The 21213-nt window shown below is 43.1% G+C and overlaps 1 protein-coding gene across 6 annotated transcripts in view; it reads right to left on the reverse strand.

Moving 5' to 3' along the window:
• ST8SIA1 (ST8 alpha-N-acetyl-neuraminide alpha-2,8-sialyltransferase 1) overlaps positions 1–20191 on the reverse strand; it is a 207877-nt gene extending 187686 nt beyond the window's left edge. For 4 of the 6 annotated variants that reach the window (XR_010885783.1, XR_010885781.1, XR_010885782.1 and 1 more), the window contains exon 1: positions 19935–20191. Coding sequence is in view for 2 of the 6 variants with exons in the window: in XM_013947145.2 (XP_013802599.2) it covers positions 19935–20191 (257 nt within the window). In the remaining 4 variants the exon portion in view is untranslated. The remainder of the gene's footprint in view (positions 1–19934) is intronic. The other 2 variants (XR_010885786.1, XM_067306056.1) reach the window with 1 other exon arrangement.
• Positions 20192–21213: the final 1022 nt, after the last annotated feature.

Raw genomic sequence — 21213 nt, forward strand, 5'->3', positions numbered from 1 at the left:
TTTAAATCTTGACTGCATACTATGTATTATAAAATCAGTTGCATTGATGCAAATACACTTACCAAAATAAGTTGCTAAATGCACTAATTGACTTCAAATACAGAGAAAAAGTATATTTGATTTAGAACTTCTTTTCTTTAGAAGCTCAGGCATTCCAATTCTTCCTAAATTTTTTTCACTCTCTTTTCCTCTGGTAAACTTGTTCACAGAAAAAAAGTTAAAGGGCAACCATCTTGCACTCTTCTTTAATTCCATCATATTTGAATTTGGGCTGCTACCTGTTTTCCAGACTTGCTGAAATCAGTGGAAAGGATCTCATCATCTTTGACTTTGAATGAGACATTCAAAATCTATTCTTACAGGGAAGATTAGCTGCGATACTTTTGCTAGCCATCTCCACACCTCTTCTGGGAACAAAAGGCAAGGCACCCTCTCTGTCTTCACAGCTTGCTCTCCTCTAGCTCCAGCAAGGAATCATGTTTGTTGATGATCATCAGGGTATACTACAGAATTGGGACCCTGCTATGATTAAGCAAAAGCAAATGCTCAGCTTGCTGCTAGACCATAGGATTTCTTTTGCAGCTCTCCTACTTCCATTCGCAGTGGCTGAGTGACAGCTATAATGAATAATCAATTAACACAAATTATGTGGTAGCACTCAGAGGATACAGCCCCATTTTGCATTCATCTAACTGTCTAGATGTGCTTCAGGTCTCAGAGTCCTTCACAGGAAATTCACATTACCTAATTTCAACCATCAACTAGGCATCTATTTTATCTTAGTCATCTAGGTTTTCCACAGTCAACACAAAAGGAGACTTCGCGACCCTAAAACAGGTATCTAAGGCAGGAAAGAGCTGTCAGTGTCCAGAAGTACCTTTCTCTTTTCATTACTTACAGCAGGAGGAAACTATTGTAGGAGCATTCATAGAGAAATTTAACTTTTAGATAGCTAAAACTATGTGTGCTGAATCTCAACCTGCTATATTCATAGGTGACTACATATTATTTAAACCTATTGTCTATCCCCTGGCCTAGACAAAAGTAACACAATCACAGCAAAGTCCTTTCTGAACATGTCTAACAAAAATTGCCATCACACCAAACTCCCTCTAGCATCTCATCAGAAATGATAAAATCCTGATGCGCAAGCTTACTCTTGCCATATGCTCAGTACTGCCAACTTACTGACAACTCTAGGTAAAACATCTCCTGTGATTAGTTAAAATGTGCTCAGACCTCCATTCTCATCAATGTTTACTGATGCAAAATAACCTAGCTGGAATGTAACAGGAGATGTCAGAGAGTCCAGTAGAGTTTCTCCCAGTTCCCACCCACAACATAACATTTCTGAGTCACACCACTCCTTCACTAGCAATCTAACCTGAGCCAAACCCCTTTGGCTAGAAACGCAGCACCAATTCACTGTTCTCTATCACAACTTTACGCTTTGATTCCATAGCATATAAAATATCAGGAGTTTCGTGGAATGGATTTAAATGGTGAGGACATAAGCACTCTGTATTTCCTCTAAAAATGTATCCTGCATTCTTATTTGTCAGGTGTTGCTTTCCAATGACATGCAGAGACTTATCATCTGAGATCTTCCAGACTTTAAGCAACTCTCCAAGAACAGTTGGCCGTATTCCCCTGAACGCTTCCCCAAACCAGCTAGAAAGAATTTGCCACTGTAATCCGAGAACATAAACCTGGCTTTTCAGGACAAAAATTCAAATGGCACTGAAAGCAAAGACATACTTCTCCCACATTTTCAAAGCTCCCAGAATTTCACAGGCATATCACTACTTCATGTCAGGGCTCCAAAGCATAGCATATCAGTCACCAAGGTCATCACATATTTTTCAACTCCAGTTTCCAACTCATTGCACACAACCTTGCCATTACCATTAAACAGATGATATTTGGCAGCACTCAGTGCAGACACCAAGTTTCACAATATACCACAATGTTTAGTGGTTTGGTTTTTTGGAAAAACAGGCATAGAAGAAACAGTAGAAGCAGAAGCGAGGCATTTGCTTGGCAATGAAAAAGAACAGGTGAAAAAGAGACAAGAACTATGTTCTAGTCTAGCCTAATCTAAACAGTTTGCTATACTATGCTCCTTACTGCTGGGACTAAGTTGGGAATGCACAAACTCCATTACAGGGAGCAATCAAACAACTTCCCTGTGGATAAACGTGATTTATGCACTAAGCTCTTTTGGGCCTAAAATCCTGGGGAAACTGCCAAGATGTTTACTTTCCATCTACCTCTCCAGCTTCTGCCATCTGCTGGACCTGTTCCCAGCTGTATAAACTTATCTCCTCTGCATACACAGACACACACACACACACACACACACACAGAGAGAACAATTTAAGATACCTTAAGGTTTCAGTGTTGCAAAACAGCTTCCCTACAGCTACTGGAAACATTCCTTGTCAGAGAATACAAGTCTTGATTTTTATTTTCCCTCCCCTTTCTGCTTTAAAGGTTGAGTTTTCCATCTTTCACAGACTTACATGTACCCCAAAACCTGGCAACATTAGAGTTAAGGTAGTAAATATGTGAACTGTTGCTGTTTAGCTGGCTGCCTGGCATACTACACTGATGCAAAACACACTACCTTGTAATGCCTGCAAGAATTATATATAGTGCAACATTATGAAATTCTAAATAAAAACGTAACCTGAAGTGTTTGACAAATACAGCCACACATATCACAGGAAAGTATTTTTGCTTGAAAGATTGTTGCAATCCTACATTTAATTAGCTGCCACACTGTAGTTTTCACAGACTACCTACAACCCAAAGAAATCTAAATCAAAAAACAATGGAACAAAGTTCTGAAAAAAGCTGCAAGGGGAATTTATAAACTTGCAATTATGAACAAGACAAAATCCTGAACTCTCAGCCATGGAGAGTCTCTGAGGCAATGGCATCCATGTGATTCCAAATAGGAGAAGGGAGCAGAATCTGCACTGCTCTTAAAAAATTATGCAGTCTCTGCACAGCCTGGAGCTCCAATATACAGTGCCTCTCCCTGTAGTAATGCTAGGAGTCAAGCTGAGGTCCAGAGCACTTGCTCAGATCTTCTACCTTCATCTCACGCTAGATAATCACCACAGACAACAGAGACGTCCTTTACTCGCTCTCAAGTACTGCTCTCTCTTCTGTCTGGGGAAGGAACGTTCTGCTTGTCCCCCATCCACCTTCGGCCTCTCAAATTCTCTCCCTTCAACTCCAACCACAGATGGTGTTGAGCAATTCCCCATCTCCCCTACAATCAGATCACTAACTGGAGTTTACTTGTACACCAGTATCCATGTTTTCAGTTCCAGAAGAGCAAGGCAGACTGCTGGTAGCAGAAGCCTTCTTTAAACAACTCAAGGAAGTCTCTGGATCATGGAATCTGGGTCTGACGAGGGACTTTGATCTCTCTGTCATCTAAGGGATGGGCAACACAGTGGGAATGCAAGGAATCCAGGAAATTTCTGGAGGATGTCAGGGATAACTTTTGATAGGGATTTTGACTGGCCAATGCTCAGGTGAACCTGCTATTCACTGACAAGGAAAAACTGGCTGGGGTTGTGACAATCAGTAGCAACTGTGGCCCATGAAATAGTGGCATTCAAGCTGCTGAGGGAAGCAAGGAAGGAGAGTAGCAGAGTACATACTCTGGACTGGGGAGATTATGGCATGCATCCCTATCTATTGCATGACCTCCCACAAAACATTTGGTGCCAGCCCTTGACCCTTGACAGAGATAGGAAACTAAACTAATGGACATGATTAGTAATCTGCCCCACTAAAGACATTTCTGTGCTCTTATACACCATGGTAAGTGTCAGTTATCAATAGATTTATGCTGTAGACCTCTCATAAATGTGCTCCGCAGAACCCCAAAGGCTTTTAAAAGGGTGTTTCCACAGCCACTGGAAGGTGGGGGGAAGGGGGAGAGAGTGAATGAACAAGAGCAAGCAAACGAAAGAGAGTGAGCGAATGAACAGACCCGAGGCACAGAATTTCACTGCATTCCCCTCTGCCTCCTGCCCACTCAGATCGGTTTGGAGAAGGTGCTGGCACTTGACAACCAGACATATAGAAGCTCAATGTGTGCTCCCACAACTCCCTCAGCTTCCCAGATTTTTTCCCCAGTTTGGAGCCAAAACTAGCCAAATGTGAATGGCCAAGGAATTCTGGAATACCTGAATCCACTCAGCACAGTGCAACTTTGAATTGCTATTGCTGAATATACATTATCTATGCATTAGGTTAGTGTCAACAATGTATATGATCCTACTGAAGCACTGAGTGAGAAGTAATCTCAGCAGAAATGCTATGGTGACGTCCAGAGAGAACAAAGAATGCTTTTGTTTTAAAGTCTCACCCCAAAACTGCAGTAACTAGGCCCAGTTTTAGATAGTCAAAGAATTGCCCATTGTAATTCATCATCCCTAAACAGGATATGCTGAGATCCCAGGGGACAGTCTAAACATCAGTGAACATAAAGTTCAATAATCCACGATGTGGATTGTCTAGTTGGCAACATGCAATCACAGAATGAAAAAGCAGAGCAACAAATGTTGTTTTCCTGTCTTACTGCTAACCATATGGACGTTTTCCCCACGACAGCTCTTAAGTAGGACAGGTACCAGAGATAGTCGCAGTGAGTGGGCAGTACTCCACACATTTCATCCCTCTGCTTCCAAACCGCACTGCTTTAACAGTAATCTCTAGAGCGAAAGGATTCTCATTCCTGCTACCTTGTGGCATGAAAATGCCCTCTCCTATTACAATTTCATATCCTCTCTTATACCTCGTGTAGTCTACTGAAACTAGACTCCCAATTTACTTAAGTGATCTGCTTCCAGTGAATCATTTGACACTTGATCTTAAATGAGATTATAATAATTTAACCCATGTTGCTTTAATTAATTGTTACTTCCTTGGGTTATCTTGCCTAACTGATCTGATCTTAAATTGCCCACTTAATTAAACATTTCATACAGAGACCATTCTTAATTGATTGCCTGATTTATACACATATTTGTTCTCAAATTTCTTAACTCCATCCTTTCCTTCTCTGTATACTGTTTAACATAAACATTTTTTTGCTTTATTCTGTTTCACTGTTTCTTCTTTTCCAATGCTTCTGTTACTGCAACCTACTGGCTTCTTCTAAATCAAATCTACAGCTCTTCCATCTCCCTTCCTACCTCCCAAGGCTCCTCTGCCTCAACACCATCCCCTCCCTGCCTGCCCTCCAAGCATATATATTTTCTTCCCTTCTGGAGTATCTGATTCCACAATCCCTTCTTCTCACCAGACAGGTTTCTAACATGCTTCCCAATAGAAAACTGGGTTTTCACCAAGAAAAAGTGTAGAAAAATATCCTTTCCATGAGAACAGTCAGCAACCAAAAGAGTAAAGCAGGAAGAGGAGTGGGGATGTCATATGTGGTTTGTCCAAAGCCAGAAAGAATGCACTCTTGTCCTTGAGAATATGGGAATTTGTCTGTTCCCTGCTTGATGGCTTGATATGGTTTATGGTTTGGTCCAAGTTTGGATTTTGTAAGGGGAAGCCTGCTGTGTGGAGGACAGAGGTCTGGCAGCTGTGGGAAGCTTCCTGGTCACAAAGGCGACATTGTTCCCTGCCGAGCCGGGGGGACCAGCCCAGCCCAGAAAGATTTAAGAAGCCAAACAGCCAGCGTGCAAGGAGCCAGCACAGAATTTTGTTGAGAACACCTGAGAGAAAAGGATATATATTTTAAATAGGCTAGGGAAACAAAGCATAAGCCAGGGCACTGGCTGACGTACACATCCTTTCCACCTCACTAATGTCTGAATTTGTTAGTCAACTTCAGCAACATTTGAAAAGGGAGGGGATGAAGTATCAAAAATAATTAAGATCCTATAAGTTTTGTGAAAGCTTGGGTAGAAGGCAGACCTCAATCGATGGTCCCCACCCCGGCAGAACTCCCATGTTTTATGTATATGTACGTACATGCTGTACAATATACCCTGCCTGAGAGCAGCCAGCTGCTCAGTCAGCACCCACTGTCTCTTGCCCAATGGTCACATCACGAGGGAGAAAAGGAGTTGAGGGAACTGGGAAACAAATGAAGCCTAATTAGTACTCCTATTTATAGAACAACTTACTCTTTAAAATGGGAAGAGATGATGGTGACAACTGAGGTAGTTTTGGAGTTGATCCAAAGAATTAAGGTAACGAGCTTCAAAAGCACTGGGACACAAGTTATTCTTGAGTCAGTATTAGTGAGAAGCTATTTACATTTTAATGTCACCTTTGTGTAAGCTCACAAAAGAGAAAAGCCACATCAGTAATGGAGTTCAGACAGGGACACAATGAAAGAAGGGAAGGGGAAAATTCTAGGGATAACTCCAGATTTGCAGACTTAGTAACATTTCTTCCCCTTTCCAATACTGGGAGGGTCCAGATATTATTGCATAGGGTAGTAACAGACTCCTCTATCAAAGAGTTGCTAAAAATAACAAGGACAAATACTCCTTCAGACAAGATTCTGATAAGTAAAGAGGCCACTACAGTAAAGCTAGCTGTAGAAAATAACTTTGAATAGAGTCATCACAAATTGATTCAGCTTAAATGAGTAAACCAATGCAGGTCTGCTATTAAGATACTTAATTTCATACAAAATTTGATAAACAAAGAAGCAAATATTGGTTCTTCCTCTTTCGAGGAGAAAGGTTTACAATTTTTCTCAGGGGAAGGATGAGCCCAAAATGCCCATCACTCTTCACTGTGAATCAACGTTTTTCATTCTGCGCCAGCAGAATGCCTAAATCACTGACAATATGTAAAATACATATAAGCAAACTATTTTTGTGCCTCTCACAAATGACATTCTATTTACAATCTTTTATAGCATCAATATTTAAAATATGCTGCTAGAAATAGCAAGTAAAAATCCTAAACAGACCTTTGAGTAATTAATGCCTTTGAGAAATCTGGTAAATATCAGGAGAAAAGCAAAAATTCATTAAATATATCATTCAACTTACTCCTTCAACAACACATCTTGAGATTATATGAATATTGCCTGTAAGTTTGTTTTAAAATACTTTTAAATCATTTTTACATGCCCAATACCTAGTCCAGAGCCAGCATGTCTCAGATTTTCTCCCTGATACATTTAACCCATTTACTTTAGAATCGAAAAAGCTAGCCATTTATTTATTAAAATTGTTGAAATCTGTTCTTAGAAGTTATCGAACAATTTAGGAAATATCTTTAGACTGTTTTAGGGCATCTCCAGAGTAGAAACAACCTGCTTTTCAGTCTTTTTAGGACTACTGTCTAATTTCTCTAAGACGAACTAAGTTAATGATCTTAAGTGAAAAGGAGTAAGAGTCTCACAGGACACTGGTTGCACAGCCACACAAGGAACTCAGGAAAACACCTAAAAGAAAATGACTAAGTCAGATTCAAGACAGAATTTACTAAGATCGACAGAGATCTTAGCAAGTTGATATTCATGTAGGCTGACCCACGATTTCAAATGAAAGCACATTACACACGTTCCTTGTTCTGTTACAGAGAAGACAGTCCAAACACTAGAAACCCCACCATCTACCCCAGTGCCAGCACAAGTAACTTCATTTTCTTCCATGATGTAAATCTACTGTTCTGCAACAGAATAGAAAGCAGAATTTGTCCTGAACTTGTAAAACCAGTTATTGCTACCCAGGCCAGCCAATACGTTCTTCCATAGATTAGGTGGGGAAGAGGAATGACAAATTCAGCCCTCTTAGTATGTGACTTACTAGCAATGGTCTGTTTGACAAGTGAAGTATAAAACCATCTTTTTAAACAAAATGAGAAAAAAAAACCTCTGTTTTCACTAATCAAATGCCCAAGGCAAAAATAAGTATGTTATCACATGCTGGACCATTTGCATTTACTGAACTACACTAGATAAGTATTTTCACTTGTTCTGTTGTCTAAATAGAACTATCAAAACACATGATTTCTCTAATGATAGGTTTACTTTTTTGTTTTTGTTACCATTTTTGGATCAGTTAGCTCGAGTTCTATACTCTGCCATTCCCTTCCTGGATATGCTTAAACATTTACAGAGAATAAATGGAGTGGGATAGAAAGAATAAATCTCATGCATTTTTATTACTCCATCCAACTGGGCATACTAAACCCTGGAGATACTCAGCATTTGTCCATAAGGCTCAAGCAAGCATGTTTGCACTAGATGCTTGCTGGGTGCCAAGACAACGTTCAATTAATAATACACTTTATAAAGGAATGCCCGGATTGGTTTTGTTTCTCCTATTCCCTTCACTGTTGCAGCTTCTTCAGTTAAAAAAAATGCACCTAATTATAGGCTGCTGTGTAATTTTCACTATAGCAGTCCCTACCATTTAAAAATCATGAGTCAGGCCCCCAGAATTATGATTAATGCAGAGAAATTAAAAAAAAAAAAAAAGACAACAACAACAACCCACAATGGATTTGTGTTTCCTTTTTATTTGCCTTTTTGGGTATAAGCTGCCTGTTCATGTTTTCAAGCCCCTCATTTTAGCTGTGAGGACTAAAAAATTCCTTCTCCATTTTCATTACATGAAACGTTACATTTGTTCACTTGATTCTATGAGCCAGCACACCTATTACAGGAATGAGGAAAAGCAAACTTTATAGTGTTCCCAGAGTAAGGCGTATTAACTGCATGTCCCTAGAGCAAGTAAACATCATCTGTTCTTCCTTTGCTTGAGGGGAGGAGTAACCGTCACCAAGACGCATGAAATTTCCCAGCTGGACATCCCCCAGACTGCTGAGTCTCAGAGCTCTGGAGGCTGAAAAAGGTTGAAGGCATGGCTCTTGGCAAGACATATCTCAGTACTCCTGAATGAAGACCCTTGCAGTAATAACTTTAAATTCCTCTCCATTTAATCAAGGAATAGCTGTGGCTAAAACATACCCTCTGTCAGCACTTACAGGTGAGCTGTCTGATTTACAGCTTAACTCTTCAGGAGTACAGGACAGACATATGCAGGCAGAGATAAGTAGATAGGGTTGCACAATTTCTCGTCCCATCAATATTTCTTATTTAATAGCAAAAAGATTACGCAGATCCAGTAAAAAGTAAATACAAACTTAAAGCAAGCATGTACTTCTTTGGAAGGGATTCTTCACCCATCATTGTAGTCCTTGGGCTGCGATCATCTCCTCTAGCATGGCCTGGGATCTTTCGATGAACCTCACAAATTCTTCTATAGAGTTCTTCTTTCCTCCCTGCTAGAAAAGCATACTCTTTTTCCTGCCCAAGACGTGATTTACTTTCATTGAAGATTCTCTTTATTTGTTTGCCTACCTTTTAAAATGTTGTTTCTTTGTTCTGACTTTTCTGGAAATCTTGTTGCTCTGCAGAAGCATTTGGATCAAATAGAAACATTCAGCTTTCCACTGATGCAATCTCTTTAGCATTGCACTTGCCCACATGGGCTTATTAAACATCAGCAAGAACTCCATGCATCTTGGTAGTTCACTCACATACTCCAAAATTGGCTATCCTCAGCTCATCCATCCAAGACAACACACACACACACACACACACACACACACACCCTAATCTATATTCCCCACTTGCAGCAAGTGCTTGGAAATGCTTTGGAAAGATTTAACCCACAAGAGCCAAGTAGTATGCATCACAAAGAGTCCTATTTAACATCATGCAGAAATGTCCTCCATGCTTCAGAAAAACACCACCTCACCAATTTGGCAATACTGTTCTTATTAATTCCCATGGTTAAGGGTTGTGGGAAGAACAAAACCAATGCTCTTCCCACTTGACAGCCCTTTGCGTCTGCTCCCTGTTCACTTGTTTTCAGAGATGACAAATGCACAAGTTGCTCTGTCACTATTTGCCCTCCTAGAGTAGCAATCCGACTAAGGCCCGGAAAGGCCATGAGAACTGCATGCAGTTGTGCAAGCACTGTAACAATCTATCTTTAAGCAAGCGGAAACGGAAGGCTTCTCCCCATAATTCACACTCTTGTCTCATCCAACAGCACTCCTCCACACTTGCCTCACACTTACTACACTTCCTTTCTATCCCATGTTACAGCCATGCCCAATAAGGATTTATTCACACACTTTTTACATTACCATTAAGTAGTAAATGGCACAATGCCATAGACTGCAAAGATGGGAAGCTCTTGCCTAACAGTCTCTAAACCCTGCCTAGACAAGCAAGAACCAAATGTTACCTAAGTAGACAAACAGGAAAGACTACCCACAAACAAGCATGGGTAATCTAAAGATTACAGTCTACACACTACACTTCCACTACTTCGGGATGTCTACTGCAGCACTCGTTGAGTGGGCAGTGACAGAGCCCACATATTTTGAGTTGCAGCTCCCAGCTTTCTTGTTTCCATCAAGCTTTCACACAACTCAGACTGATTGCACTAAGTCAATGACTCCCACAGTTCAGGTTTATCATGAGAGAGCATGAAGACCAACTAAGAAAGATGCTTCAGAAAGAAAGGGGAACACACACTCATGCCCCATCTAGCCTCATACATCCTTTCTCTTCTAACATCCTTATATCTTTGTCTTGCTTCTTCAAGTCCTTATATGCCACCATTGCAGCTCTCACTGCTCTCTCTGACTTCCTACCGCTGTAGCAGAAGCCTTGAGGAGCACCTGAGGACGATGCGGAGGTGCTGCCAGTGCGTCAAGGATCAGGGGAGTGAAAGAGCCCTGTGCTGTGGGGTGTGCGGGTGAGACACAGGACAATGTTATACAGCCCGCGCTGGGAAGAAAACACTGTCACGGGACAGATTAGGGATTACTGCTGCTCAGGGGCTGCCAGCGAAGGCAGCATGACAGCATGAAGCTACAGCACACACTACTGACCAACAGTGTTGCTCAGCAAGTAAAGTAGTTAAAGGAGAAGGAGAACAGCTGAAATAAACTGCCACTTAGTCACCACAGGGCACAAAAAGTCTGATCAAAATTAGAGAATCTGAATTTCATGAGCAGCTGAAGATTCATTAACTTCAAGCTCTTGTTAATTCTTCCCTGCTTTCCCCATCTCCCTGCAAAGTCATGTGTCATACATGCTTTAAATACTGAGCCAGGCAATGCATACAGCCTGTTACATATGGTAATATATCATCATTTAAATGCTGGTGAGGATTGCGACAAACGTAAGAGAGTGAAGTGTAATAAAAATATTTACCCATTAGTAATTAAAAGTTTATCCATATATATAAAAAAAGACCATGTAAGTATTGCTAACATTGCAACTTGCTAGGGAGAATGAAGGAAACAAACTGTAAGTTACTATCCTGGAATAGGGATTCATTTCTCAAGAGAATACTATATGTTGAATAAATATCTATTCTATTCCATTTTAAATAGATTAATATTAATTATTAAAATAGATGCTTCAAAGGAAGCCATGCAAAGAAGACAAAAATTTATGCAGAAGTGTTAAGCATTTTCCAAGTAGTAGCCTAGTAGTACCTCCACATCATTACACACCAAACCCACAGCAAAAGATTTTAGATCATTCTTCCAGAGAACATTTAGAAGATGTGCTACTAGCAACAGCTCCCAGGTATTTCTTTGCCTTAAAATTTGCATTAACAGAGGGGAAATCCACTCCATTAATCAAAACTCCTAAAATGTATAACTGAGGTAAATTTCACTAAATGCATTCTTGGACTCAAAATCTTTCAGAACATGGAACATCCCTCTGCAAGCTTATGGCCCAGAATAAATGATAATTTATGCAGACACTGGTAATTATTCATAGAACTCCCCACTGATATCAGTAGTGACCTGGACATGAAGTTCAATCACAGAAGATAGCCATGTAACAGAAACAACATTTCCTTAAACTACCTTATAACTTTATTTACTTAGTTATATAAAAGTACATGGGGAATGAGACTCAAGTCTTCCCGACAGAAGCACAAAAATTCAAAATGCAGATGAGTAACTTATAAGTCTTCAACCCATTTTCCAAAGGAGCCTAAGTCTTACTGACTTTCAATGAGGAGGTAGGCATCAGTGAGCCTTGGATTCAGAATCACACCCTAATTGCATTTTAAATGCTTTTTGCACCAGCAAGTCAAATGTTGTAGCATTTCTAAGCATTACTTGTATGGGTAGATACTTCATCACCCTGCACTAGGATAACCTGCACTGCACAACTGACAGAACAGTAGAACATCATACACAATGGAAACTCCAAATATTGGGGCAGATAAGACAACATTACCAGAGCTGAAATTTGGCCAGGGCAGAGTACACAAGAGAGCATTAAAATCTCTTCACTGAAGAAAAAAAAAAAAGTTTTATTTGTTTGTCTTTCATCTTTGAGAGGAAATACAAAGCAGTTACTCAACTATTACAATGATGGGCACTCTAGACATTCCAAAAACAGGCAAAATTTTCCTACAAGAAAGCATGCAAAATAGCTGCTCTGTTTTCCTAGCACTCCTTAAAACACATGCAAGCTATATAGCAGCTTTTAAATTAAAGCTTGCTGTGCATCCTCAGAGCAGAAGAGATCTGATAAGGGGAGACTTTATCTTGCTACTACGTTAAGGCAAAGTCTGCAGTTTATCTTTAAAGTCTGATAGTCAGCAATCCGTCACGTAAAGAATGGAAAATGGCAGATGCCATGAGCAACAGCAGGAGCTGCAAAACTTTGAAGGTGACTGGAAACTCAGTAAGAGAGGGAGATAAAGGAGTAAATAATTTCACACAAGTTCTTTACAATACTGCTATGTATGCTAATTGCAGAATCATAAAAAGACCCGTCCGAAGACTCTGGCTGTCCCCTGGAAGCTGAGAAGGGCTTCAAGCAGTGTAAGGATAGGAAAAGACAAAAGAAGAGGTAAAAAAACCAGGGGTATTAAAAGTGGTCATATAGGAGATGAAATGATGCCCACAGCAAATATGGAGGATAAAAAAAATAAATAAATAAAGCTGCTGGGAACAGCTGAATAGAAATGGTTAAAAACCTCATTATAGGTCACATCTCCTCTTGAGAAGAAAATCTATAAACCAGGAAGTTCAGGAGAGCATTTTCCAGGTTGATGGAATAGAAGGAGAAGTCAAAATAATTCAATCTGTTGAATTAAAAAAAAAAAAAAAAAAAAAACACACAAGCAAAAAAACCCACACACTCTGCTGCCCAGGAAATGTTTTATAAGAATCAAATTTCACAGCCTTCACCTTTTTCCTGAAAGGAGGAGTGGGAAAATGACCTCCAGTATCCTGGTTAAAGCCACAAAGTTGTTCTCCACAGTGAAATTCACCTTGTTAAAAACTAAAATATCCCTATGGTCAAGGCAACAGGCACAGGAACAGCTTTCTAAAGCTCAGAAATTCTTTAATTACTCTCATGAAAAAAGTCCTCACTGAAGTTGAGTGACTTACCAATTCCATTGCCTATCCCATCCTTTATCTAATCAATTTGGATTCTAAGATCTGAAAGAAGAATTGTCTCCTACTTTTAGATGTAAAAATTGTGACATGATGAAACTCTAATCTCCACTGAGGTTTGCAAATATTACGTAATATGGATTAATGTACTTCAGTATGAATTTAACTGCATGCAACTATGTTGAAATGATTCCACGTTAGTGTGTAATGTTGGGTTAAATTTTCTTGCGTCTTGGAAACCACATATAGCTTATAGAATAAGATGAAAATGTATACAAAGATTTAAAATTGAGTATTTTTAGTGCTTAGAAAACTGGAACAACAACAGAAGATTGCAGTCTAAACAGCCTCCTCAGTTCAGTGAGGTTCATCCTCACTGTGGGAAGATAAATTCTAAAGAGGGAAAGGCAATTCATTTTCTATGCTCTTACCTAGTAAGAACTTGCCTCGAAAATATGTCTTTTTATATATGGCATTGAAAACACATCAGATGGAAGTGACACTCCTCACTGCTGAACAGAGTAGGATGAAAATTATGAGTACAGCAATAAATTACCAGTTACTATATTGTATGGATTATTTGGTGCCCGTTCCCATCTACTATAAGGCAGAAAAGGAAAAACAAAGATGTGCAAATATATATATCCAACAGTATCTGCATACGTACATACCAGACTTCAGGGGCCCCAGTCAGGTGATCTAAATTCCAGTAAAGCCTCTGTTCCTACTGTTCCCTATTGTCTGGCTCTAGGCCTTCGGATGCTCCCAGCTAAACACAAAACAAGAATCTCAGGAAGCTGGTTACGCACGCCCATAAATGCTGGCAGCACAGGATTTAAAAAAAAAAAAAATCCAAAATAAAGCAACACCGCAAAGTTCTGCAAGATCAGATTCTAGAAATAGGCTTCGCAACTGTACATTTCATGAGGAAGACAGAATCCAAGTCAGTAAGGAAATCCCAATTAGGGGACAAGGAGGAAGGATACCATGAACTGGAACTCAGGAATTCTGAAGTCAATTCCTACCTTGTCACCACAGCCCTAATTTGCAAAGATACCATGGACTAACTTAAAAACAATAAGAACTAGTTATATAAGTAATTTAGGTAGCTAAAGATACCTAATGACCTTGAAGATGTGGACCCAGATCTCTCTACAGTATGCTTTCTTCACCACAGTTTCCAAATAGTAAAATGGGATAATTACGCCTCTTTTCTCTCACTGTTAATCCGCTATTCAAATTGTACCCCCCTACCAAAACAATGTCCTATCTCAGCTGGAAAGGCTAAGAAACTGGATTACAAATACCCACTTATCACCAAGCACAGCAAACCAATGTTAGTCCAGAGTCCTAACAAGCCTGTATCACATGTCCTAAGCAGGATCTTGCTGACCAAGAATCACAAAAAGCAAGCACAGGAGATGCACACAAATACATCCAAAAATTTCATTTAAAACACGAACAATTCTGAATTAAAAATAATCAGGCAGTAGTACCACCTACTTGGGAGAGCAAATAGAGCTGGTCTGGGCCATTGCCAAAGCACAATATTTGAACATATCTGATGGCTTTAGAGTGGGCTTTAGGGTGGCCTTACGGGTCACGGAGGTAGAATTGATCTAATGCTAATCTAGCATTTTGCAGTTCTACTTCTAAATCTAAATCCATTCTTTATATATGTCTCAGTGAAATAAGCAGGAATAATTCAGAGTCCTATAAAGCAGTTTAAGCAGGGCAAAAATCTTAGCCAGTCAACTTGAGCAATTTGAAGTTACACCGCAGATTTGCCCTTGAAGTACCCCAGCAAGGATGGCAACACTTATGTAATTTGCAATGCCTGCATCAAAAGAGGAGGAAAAAAAGGCAAATGGAACTAAAGAAATTCTCACCAATTTGGCAATAGCATTTGTCTTACACAGACTAGGGAGAGACCTGGAATTCCATCTCTGCATTAATAAAATCTAAAATGAAAAACAATTTATATGAGAGGATGTTCTTCACCTTCACTGCGATTAATTTTAGGTGTAGGAATTTCTATCTGGCAGATAGCAGCTGACAGAGAAAGTCACAATAGTAAAACCCCCATCCGACACTGTGAGTAATAGAGATGGAGCATTATTTTTGCATGAAGCGTAACAGTTAGCTGTGGAACAGATTTCACACAGTTGTCCACATCTGCAGAGCACAAGAGCAGAGACTGAAGGCGCCAGAGTCCATTGCTACCTTGATATTCTGTCACCCTGTTATGTGATTTCAGGCCAGTAAGATTCACCTTTCTGTCCCTAGAAAGCGGGCAACAGGCCAGACCTCGTGGAAAAGGAGTGCAGAAGCCATCTGCCAAAACCAGCACGATCAGCGCAGCCCTGAGGGCAGAGGGAGCAGCATTGGGGAGCAGAGCCAGCTTCTAACAGCTGCTTTGGGCTGGAGGCAGGGTACATGCAGAAAGTTCTCAGGAGTTATCTGCTGCCAGCTCAACCAAACCACCCCAAAATAAACCCTCAGTTTCAGCATCACACAAAACCGCTGCAGCAGAAGCAAGAACAGAACCCACATCTCAAGGGTAGCCTTTCTGTTGCCTTAAGCACAAGACTGTCCCGTCCCTTCCTGAAGAGTTTCCAACTTCTAACTCAGCCACTCATCACCACCCAACTCTTTCGGCTAATTAGGTGGGACTTCTAATGGTCAGACACCCACATCTTTACATGAGCTTAGTTACTCCCCAGAGAAGGTCCACCCTGGGCAACAAGTGAAGCAAAATTGTCAGATATGCATACAGCACTTGGGATTTGTGGTTGTGTGGAGCTCATAAGGCAGATCCTTAAAGGTTGGATCCTTTCACCAGCTGCAATAATTTTAAATAAAATCATCCTAAAGGTACTATAGTGTGTCATTTATTTCAGTAATAAAAAACTGCAATTAGCAAAAATTTTGCCTAAATCACTGAAGCAGCACTAAGCCCTTTAAAAAATAAAAAAAAAACAAGCAAACTGTAAAAACAATTAGGGTGCAATAACATTAAATATCTCTAAGGATGACAAGCCATTTTATTGTAGGTAAATTAGACACATTAGCCATTAGTGACTCTAATGACTGTCTCATTCCTCTTCTGACCACTTTGTAGTGTGAACAGTTCAAGATTAAACAGTTTACCACCTGACTGGCTGAATATTATTCAGCATTTGCCAGAGATGAGATGTTTCCACAGCAGAGAGTTTGAAACCTTCAGTGTCTTTAAACTTCAAGGATGCTAACAGTTATAGTAGCTATTAGGCTATGCTCAATAACTCTGAATGCCGAGAATTCGAAGTTCTTAAGGGAAGCTATCTTCAACTGAGGAAAGTATTTGGACCAGGAACTCTTTTGGTAACTTCGACTATATTTTGATAATCTTGATTTCTTTTTTCTTATATATATATATATATATATATATATATATATAGCTCTTCAGGATTTGTCCTTTCCTCTAATAACCTAGGCAACCGTTACACAGCCACCACCCACGGCACTGATATCAGCAGGACTCAGCATATAAACATCATGCAAGGATTACTCACAGAAGTCACATATGCAGAATCAAGCCTGAGAGCACACTTTAAACATGGATTCACGCCAAAGTCAAAGGCTTCACCCTGCTCATTTTGTTACTCTCCTGTACTGTCCTTACATACAGCTGCAGTAAGGCAGCACATACCACAGGAGAAAGACTGAGCCCCCAAAAGAGCAATCCATGGCTATTTACACAGTATTTATATTTGAAAACCATTTCTGCAAATCCATATTCAAACACATAACCCTCACATAACAAAAGCATCAGGATAGTATGGGCACTAGCATAAACACAAGTTTACATCAGTCAGATCTTTATACAGGGTTTCCTGATTTGACAGACAGAAAGAAGAAACAGCAGTGGAGATGAAGGGGTGTTACTGGTACTCAGCTGCCAGAGCTCAACCCAAATTGCCACAGATGTTTTCTTTGACCTTGGTAAGTTACTTAATAAAATTCTCTTTGATTCAGCCACAGTTACTTATTAAAATTCTCTTTGATTCAGCTACCGACTGTAATAGGGGAACAGTATTTTCTGTTTTCAGAAATGTGTTTCGATAAAGTTAATTACTAGATGACAATAATCTACTTCAGCAATAGGAGTGAAGCCAGTTTATAGCAGGAAAAAGAAACAAAACTGTCAGATGTAGCAAGACCCTGGCTATTTGAATACCTGTGCAGGAGCACAGATAGAACATTATACAAAATATTAATGTGAAAGCTTGCATTTTCTCATACAGATTTTTTTTAGCACTAGTGAGTACAAATTTATCCTCAAGTGCATAAATAAAACTGAATAAAAACAAAATTGTTTGATAACCAGAAGAGGTGGCAGGAGGGCTAGGGAAAATAGCAGTTAATGTGGTTCTTCTTAACCAATAATATGATTTTATTAAAATCCACTTAATATTATGGAAGGCAGTGCCATTTCAAAGTCCAAACACAGGACTTCCATAAAGCTCCACACCTACTCCCCAGTTAGAATACAGATTTTCAGTCACAGTAGAAACTAAAACTTGGAGCTTTTTCAGAGCTTTTATACAGAAAGAACTGTAGCAAAGAGTGTGTCATTCTTTCAGTTAGTCATCTAACAATACAGAGCAATGCACTTGACATGGATTTCAGTTTCTTAAATTTCTACTCATGTTAAGAGAAGCAAATCCATGCAGCAAAAATACAGTTCTACATCACAATTACTTGAATATTTTGATATATTCACTACACATCTCCAGTACACATTTTCCTTTAAAGGCCTCCTTTGTTTCTTGAAGTGCATTGATTTAAAGCTCATTATATTTAGCACTGCACCAGCTCATCAAGAGACATAGACAAGAAACAATAGCTCATTTTTTTGGAAGACCTTCTCCTCAACAAGCATCTTTGAGATAATCATTATGCTTAAGGAGTGGCAAAACATATGGAAGTGGAATAGTTGAAGAGTCAAGAAAATTTTGATTTGTAAACCACATGGGGCAATGGCTAAAAATTAATTTTTAAGATGAAAGTTGCAACACCAGTGGCAATCTTCAAAACAATGTTTGGTTTACAAATATAAAAGTAATATATTAAAATCTTTCCTACATCACGTATCTGGGCAATTTTTAAAAATCGGTTCATCTACCTAAAAAAAGCTGTGCATCTGTAGCATAACAGGAGTGAGATGAATTAACATCTGAAAATATCAACCTAGTTTCTTCCAAAAAACTTTCTTTTCTATCCAGTATCTTGTAACGAGGACCCCACATTATTGTTACCTTATGGTTAACTCTGGGTTAAAGAAGGAACATCTTTCAGGCCTACCCAATGAGATGATATTAACATACACACCCACTTATCACCTCTCATTGCTTATACTCCCTGCAACCTTTGGGGGGAAAAAGGAAGAATGTGCTTTTGAAGAACTACATGGTCTGTGTAAAGTTTTTGTTATCCCAGCAGACAAGATATACAGCGATCACATGCCAGCTCCAGCTGATGACAAATGAAAGTTGAGTTGAATTCAAAAAAATATGGAAGGACTTCAAATAAAACAATATACCACTCTTTTTCTAAAAAGCCCCTTGGAATTCAGATATGATTCATTCGGGCATTTCCCAAAGACAGAGGGCCTTTTTCTGCAGGGAGTTTGATTACCTCTTCATTCGCTACTTAGAGGACAGGGGGGAAATCCAGCTTCCCTCCCAGGAAAGGAGGGGAAACCAGCTTCTCACTTGCCGTCAGCCTGCATTTTGCCCAAACTCGCGAGCAATTTCCCAGGGGATGCACATCTCCCCCGCACACGCTTGCGAGGGTCACTCGCCAGCCCTCCCCGCTGCAGCGACCTGCCTCTGCACCGCCACGAGATGTGGCTCCCTGACTGCAGCGCTGCTCTCTGCCTGTGCAGCTGGCCAAGGGGGAAAGAGGATGCACACCGCTTCCCGGCCACATCAAAAAAAAGGGGGGGGGGAGGGGAAAGGTGCCTTTTCACGTGGTTTCTGTAATAAACTGCAAAGACTCAAGGACCCACGAAGCGTGCTCCAAGGATGCTAGCGTGAACGCACAGCGACACAAATCCTCCCCGAGAGACCCACAGGCTCAGCTAGCTCCGCCGACACGCAGGAGCCGCTAACACATAATAACTGCATATATAAATGTATACAATAAGCGAAGAGCCCGCGGCTTTGTCAGGGGCCGCGGGTGCGGCGGGCGCACCCCGCGGGGCTGCGCGGAGCCTCCGCGGCCCCGGCAGCGGCGGCCCAGGAGCCCCCATCTCGCAGGGCGGAGGAAAAAAGCCGCAGCCCTCCACACCGACCCCGCTGCCCCTCCCCCGGGACGGGAAAGTTTGGGGCAGCAGGGGCCCGGCCAGCCCCTGGCGCTGGGGCGGGGGAGATGCGGGGACGAGCGCGGAGGAGCGAAGTTCGGGGCCGGGCGCGGAGCTGGGCTCAGGCCGGTACCTGAACAGGGCGACCGCGGTCTGGTTCCTTCTCCACGCCTTGCCCTGCTGCAGCAGCACCCCCTGCACGATCTCCTTCTCGTCCGGCAGCCGGTACACGGGGAAGACGTAGAGCCAGCAGAGGACAAAGACGCCCAAGGCGCTGGCGCCCACGGGCAGCCGCGTCCGCGGCCACTTCCACGCCAGCCCCGCCATCCTCCTCCTCCTCGCCGCCGACCCCGCGCCGCGCCGCCGCGCCGCCGGGCTGCGCTCCCGCATCAGGCCCGCGCCATGCGGCGCCCGCGGGGGCGCCCGCGGGGGGCCGCCAGGGCGGGGGCGCCCGCGGGCCCCGACCCCCGCCGCGCCGCGCCGCCGCCGCGCCCGCGCACTAAGCGCGGCGGCGTGGCTGGCGCCCGCGGGCTGCTGCCATCGCAGCCCACCTGGCCGGGGGAGAGCCGGACCCCGCGCGGCGGCAGCGGCTCGGCCGCGACGGCCTCAGGTTCCCTCCACTGGCCGCGCCGCGACTGGCTCCCGTCTCGGCGGTGGCGGCTGCCTCCCGTCCGCACAGGCATTTGGTCCCTCGCGCTGCCCGCCACACGATGTTCCGCCGCTCCCGCCCTCCCCGCCTGCCTCCGCCTCCCGCTCGCTCTCCCTCGCATCGCGCCGCGCCGCGCCGCCAGCCCCTGTAAATTTCCATGCCGCCCCAACGCGGCCGGTCCCGACCGCCCTGCACCCCCGACCGCGCGGCGGCGGGCAGGGGAGTAACGGCCCCGGCCCCCGCCCCAACGGCCGCGGCCGGGCCCCCTGCCGCACCCGCGGCGCCTCCCGGGGCGGCGGGGCGCCCTCGCTGCCCGCGCACCAAGCGCGGCGGCAGCGGCACCCGGCCTCGCCCCTCGCCCCCCGCCCCGAGGCGGCTGGCGGCGGCCCCGCGCCCCTCCACGCGCGCCCGCCATGGCGCGGCGCCCCGCTGCCGCCGCGCCGCGCCGCACGGAGGGCACAACCGCGGCCCGCCCGCGCCCCGCTCAACGCCCCCGCCGCCAGGGGGCCCGAGCGGGCCGCCGGGCCCCGGCCCGTGTCCCCCCGCCCGGCTCTGGCCCCGCGGCGGCCCCGCGCTGCTCTCTAGCACGCCCTGGCGGCCATTTTCCGGCCTGCGCCGCGGCGGCGGCAGCAGCGTGTGGTGGCGGCCGCGGCCGGTGGGGCAGCGGCCGTGGGGCCGCCGGCACCCGCGGAGGCCGTAACCGCCACCGCCAGGCCCCGCGCACCTCCCTGCTCCAGCTGAAGCGACCGGCGGGGGCGCTCCC

The sequence above is a fragment of the Apteryx mantelli genome, chromosome 1, assembly GCF_036417845.1.
Source record: "Apteryx mantelli isolate bAptMan1 chromosome 1, bAptMan1.hap1, whole genome shotgun sequence".
NCBI lineage: Eukaryota > Metazoa > Chordata > Aves > Apterygiformes > Apterygidae > Apteryx > Apteryx mantelli.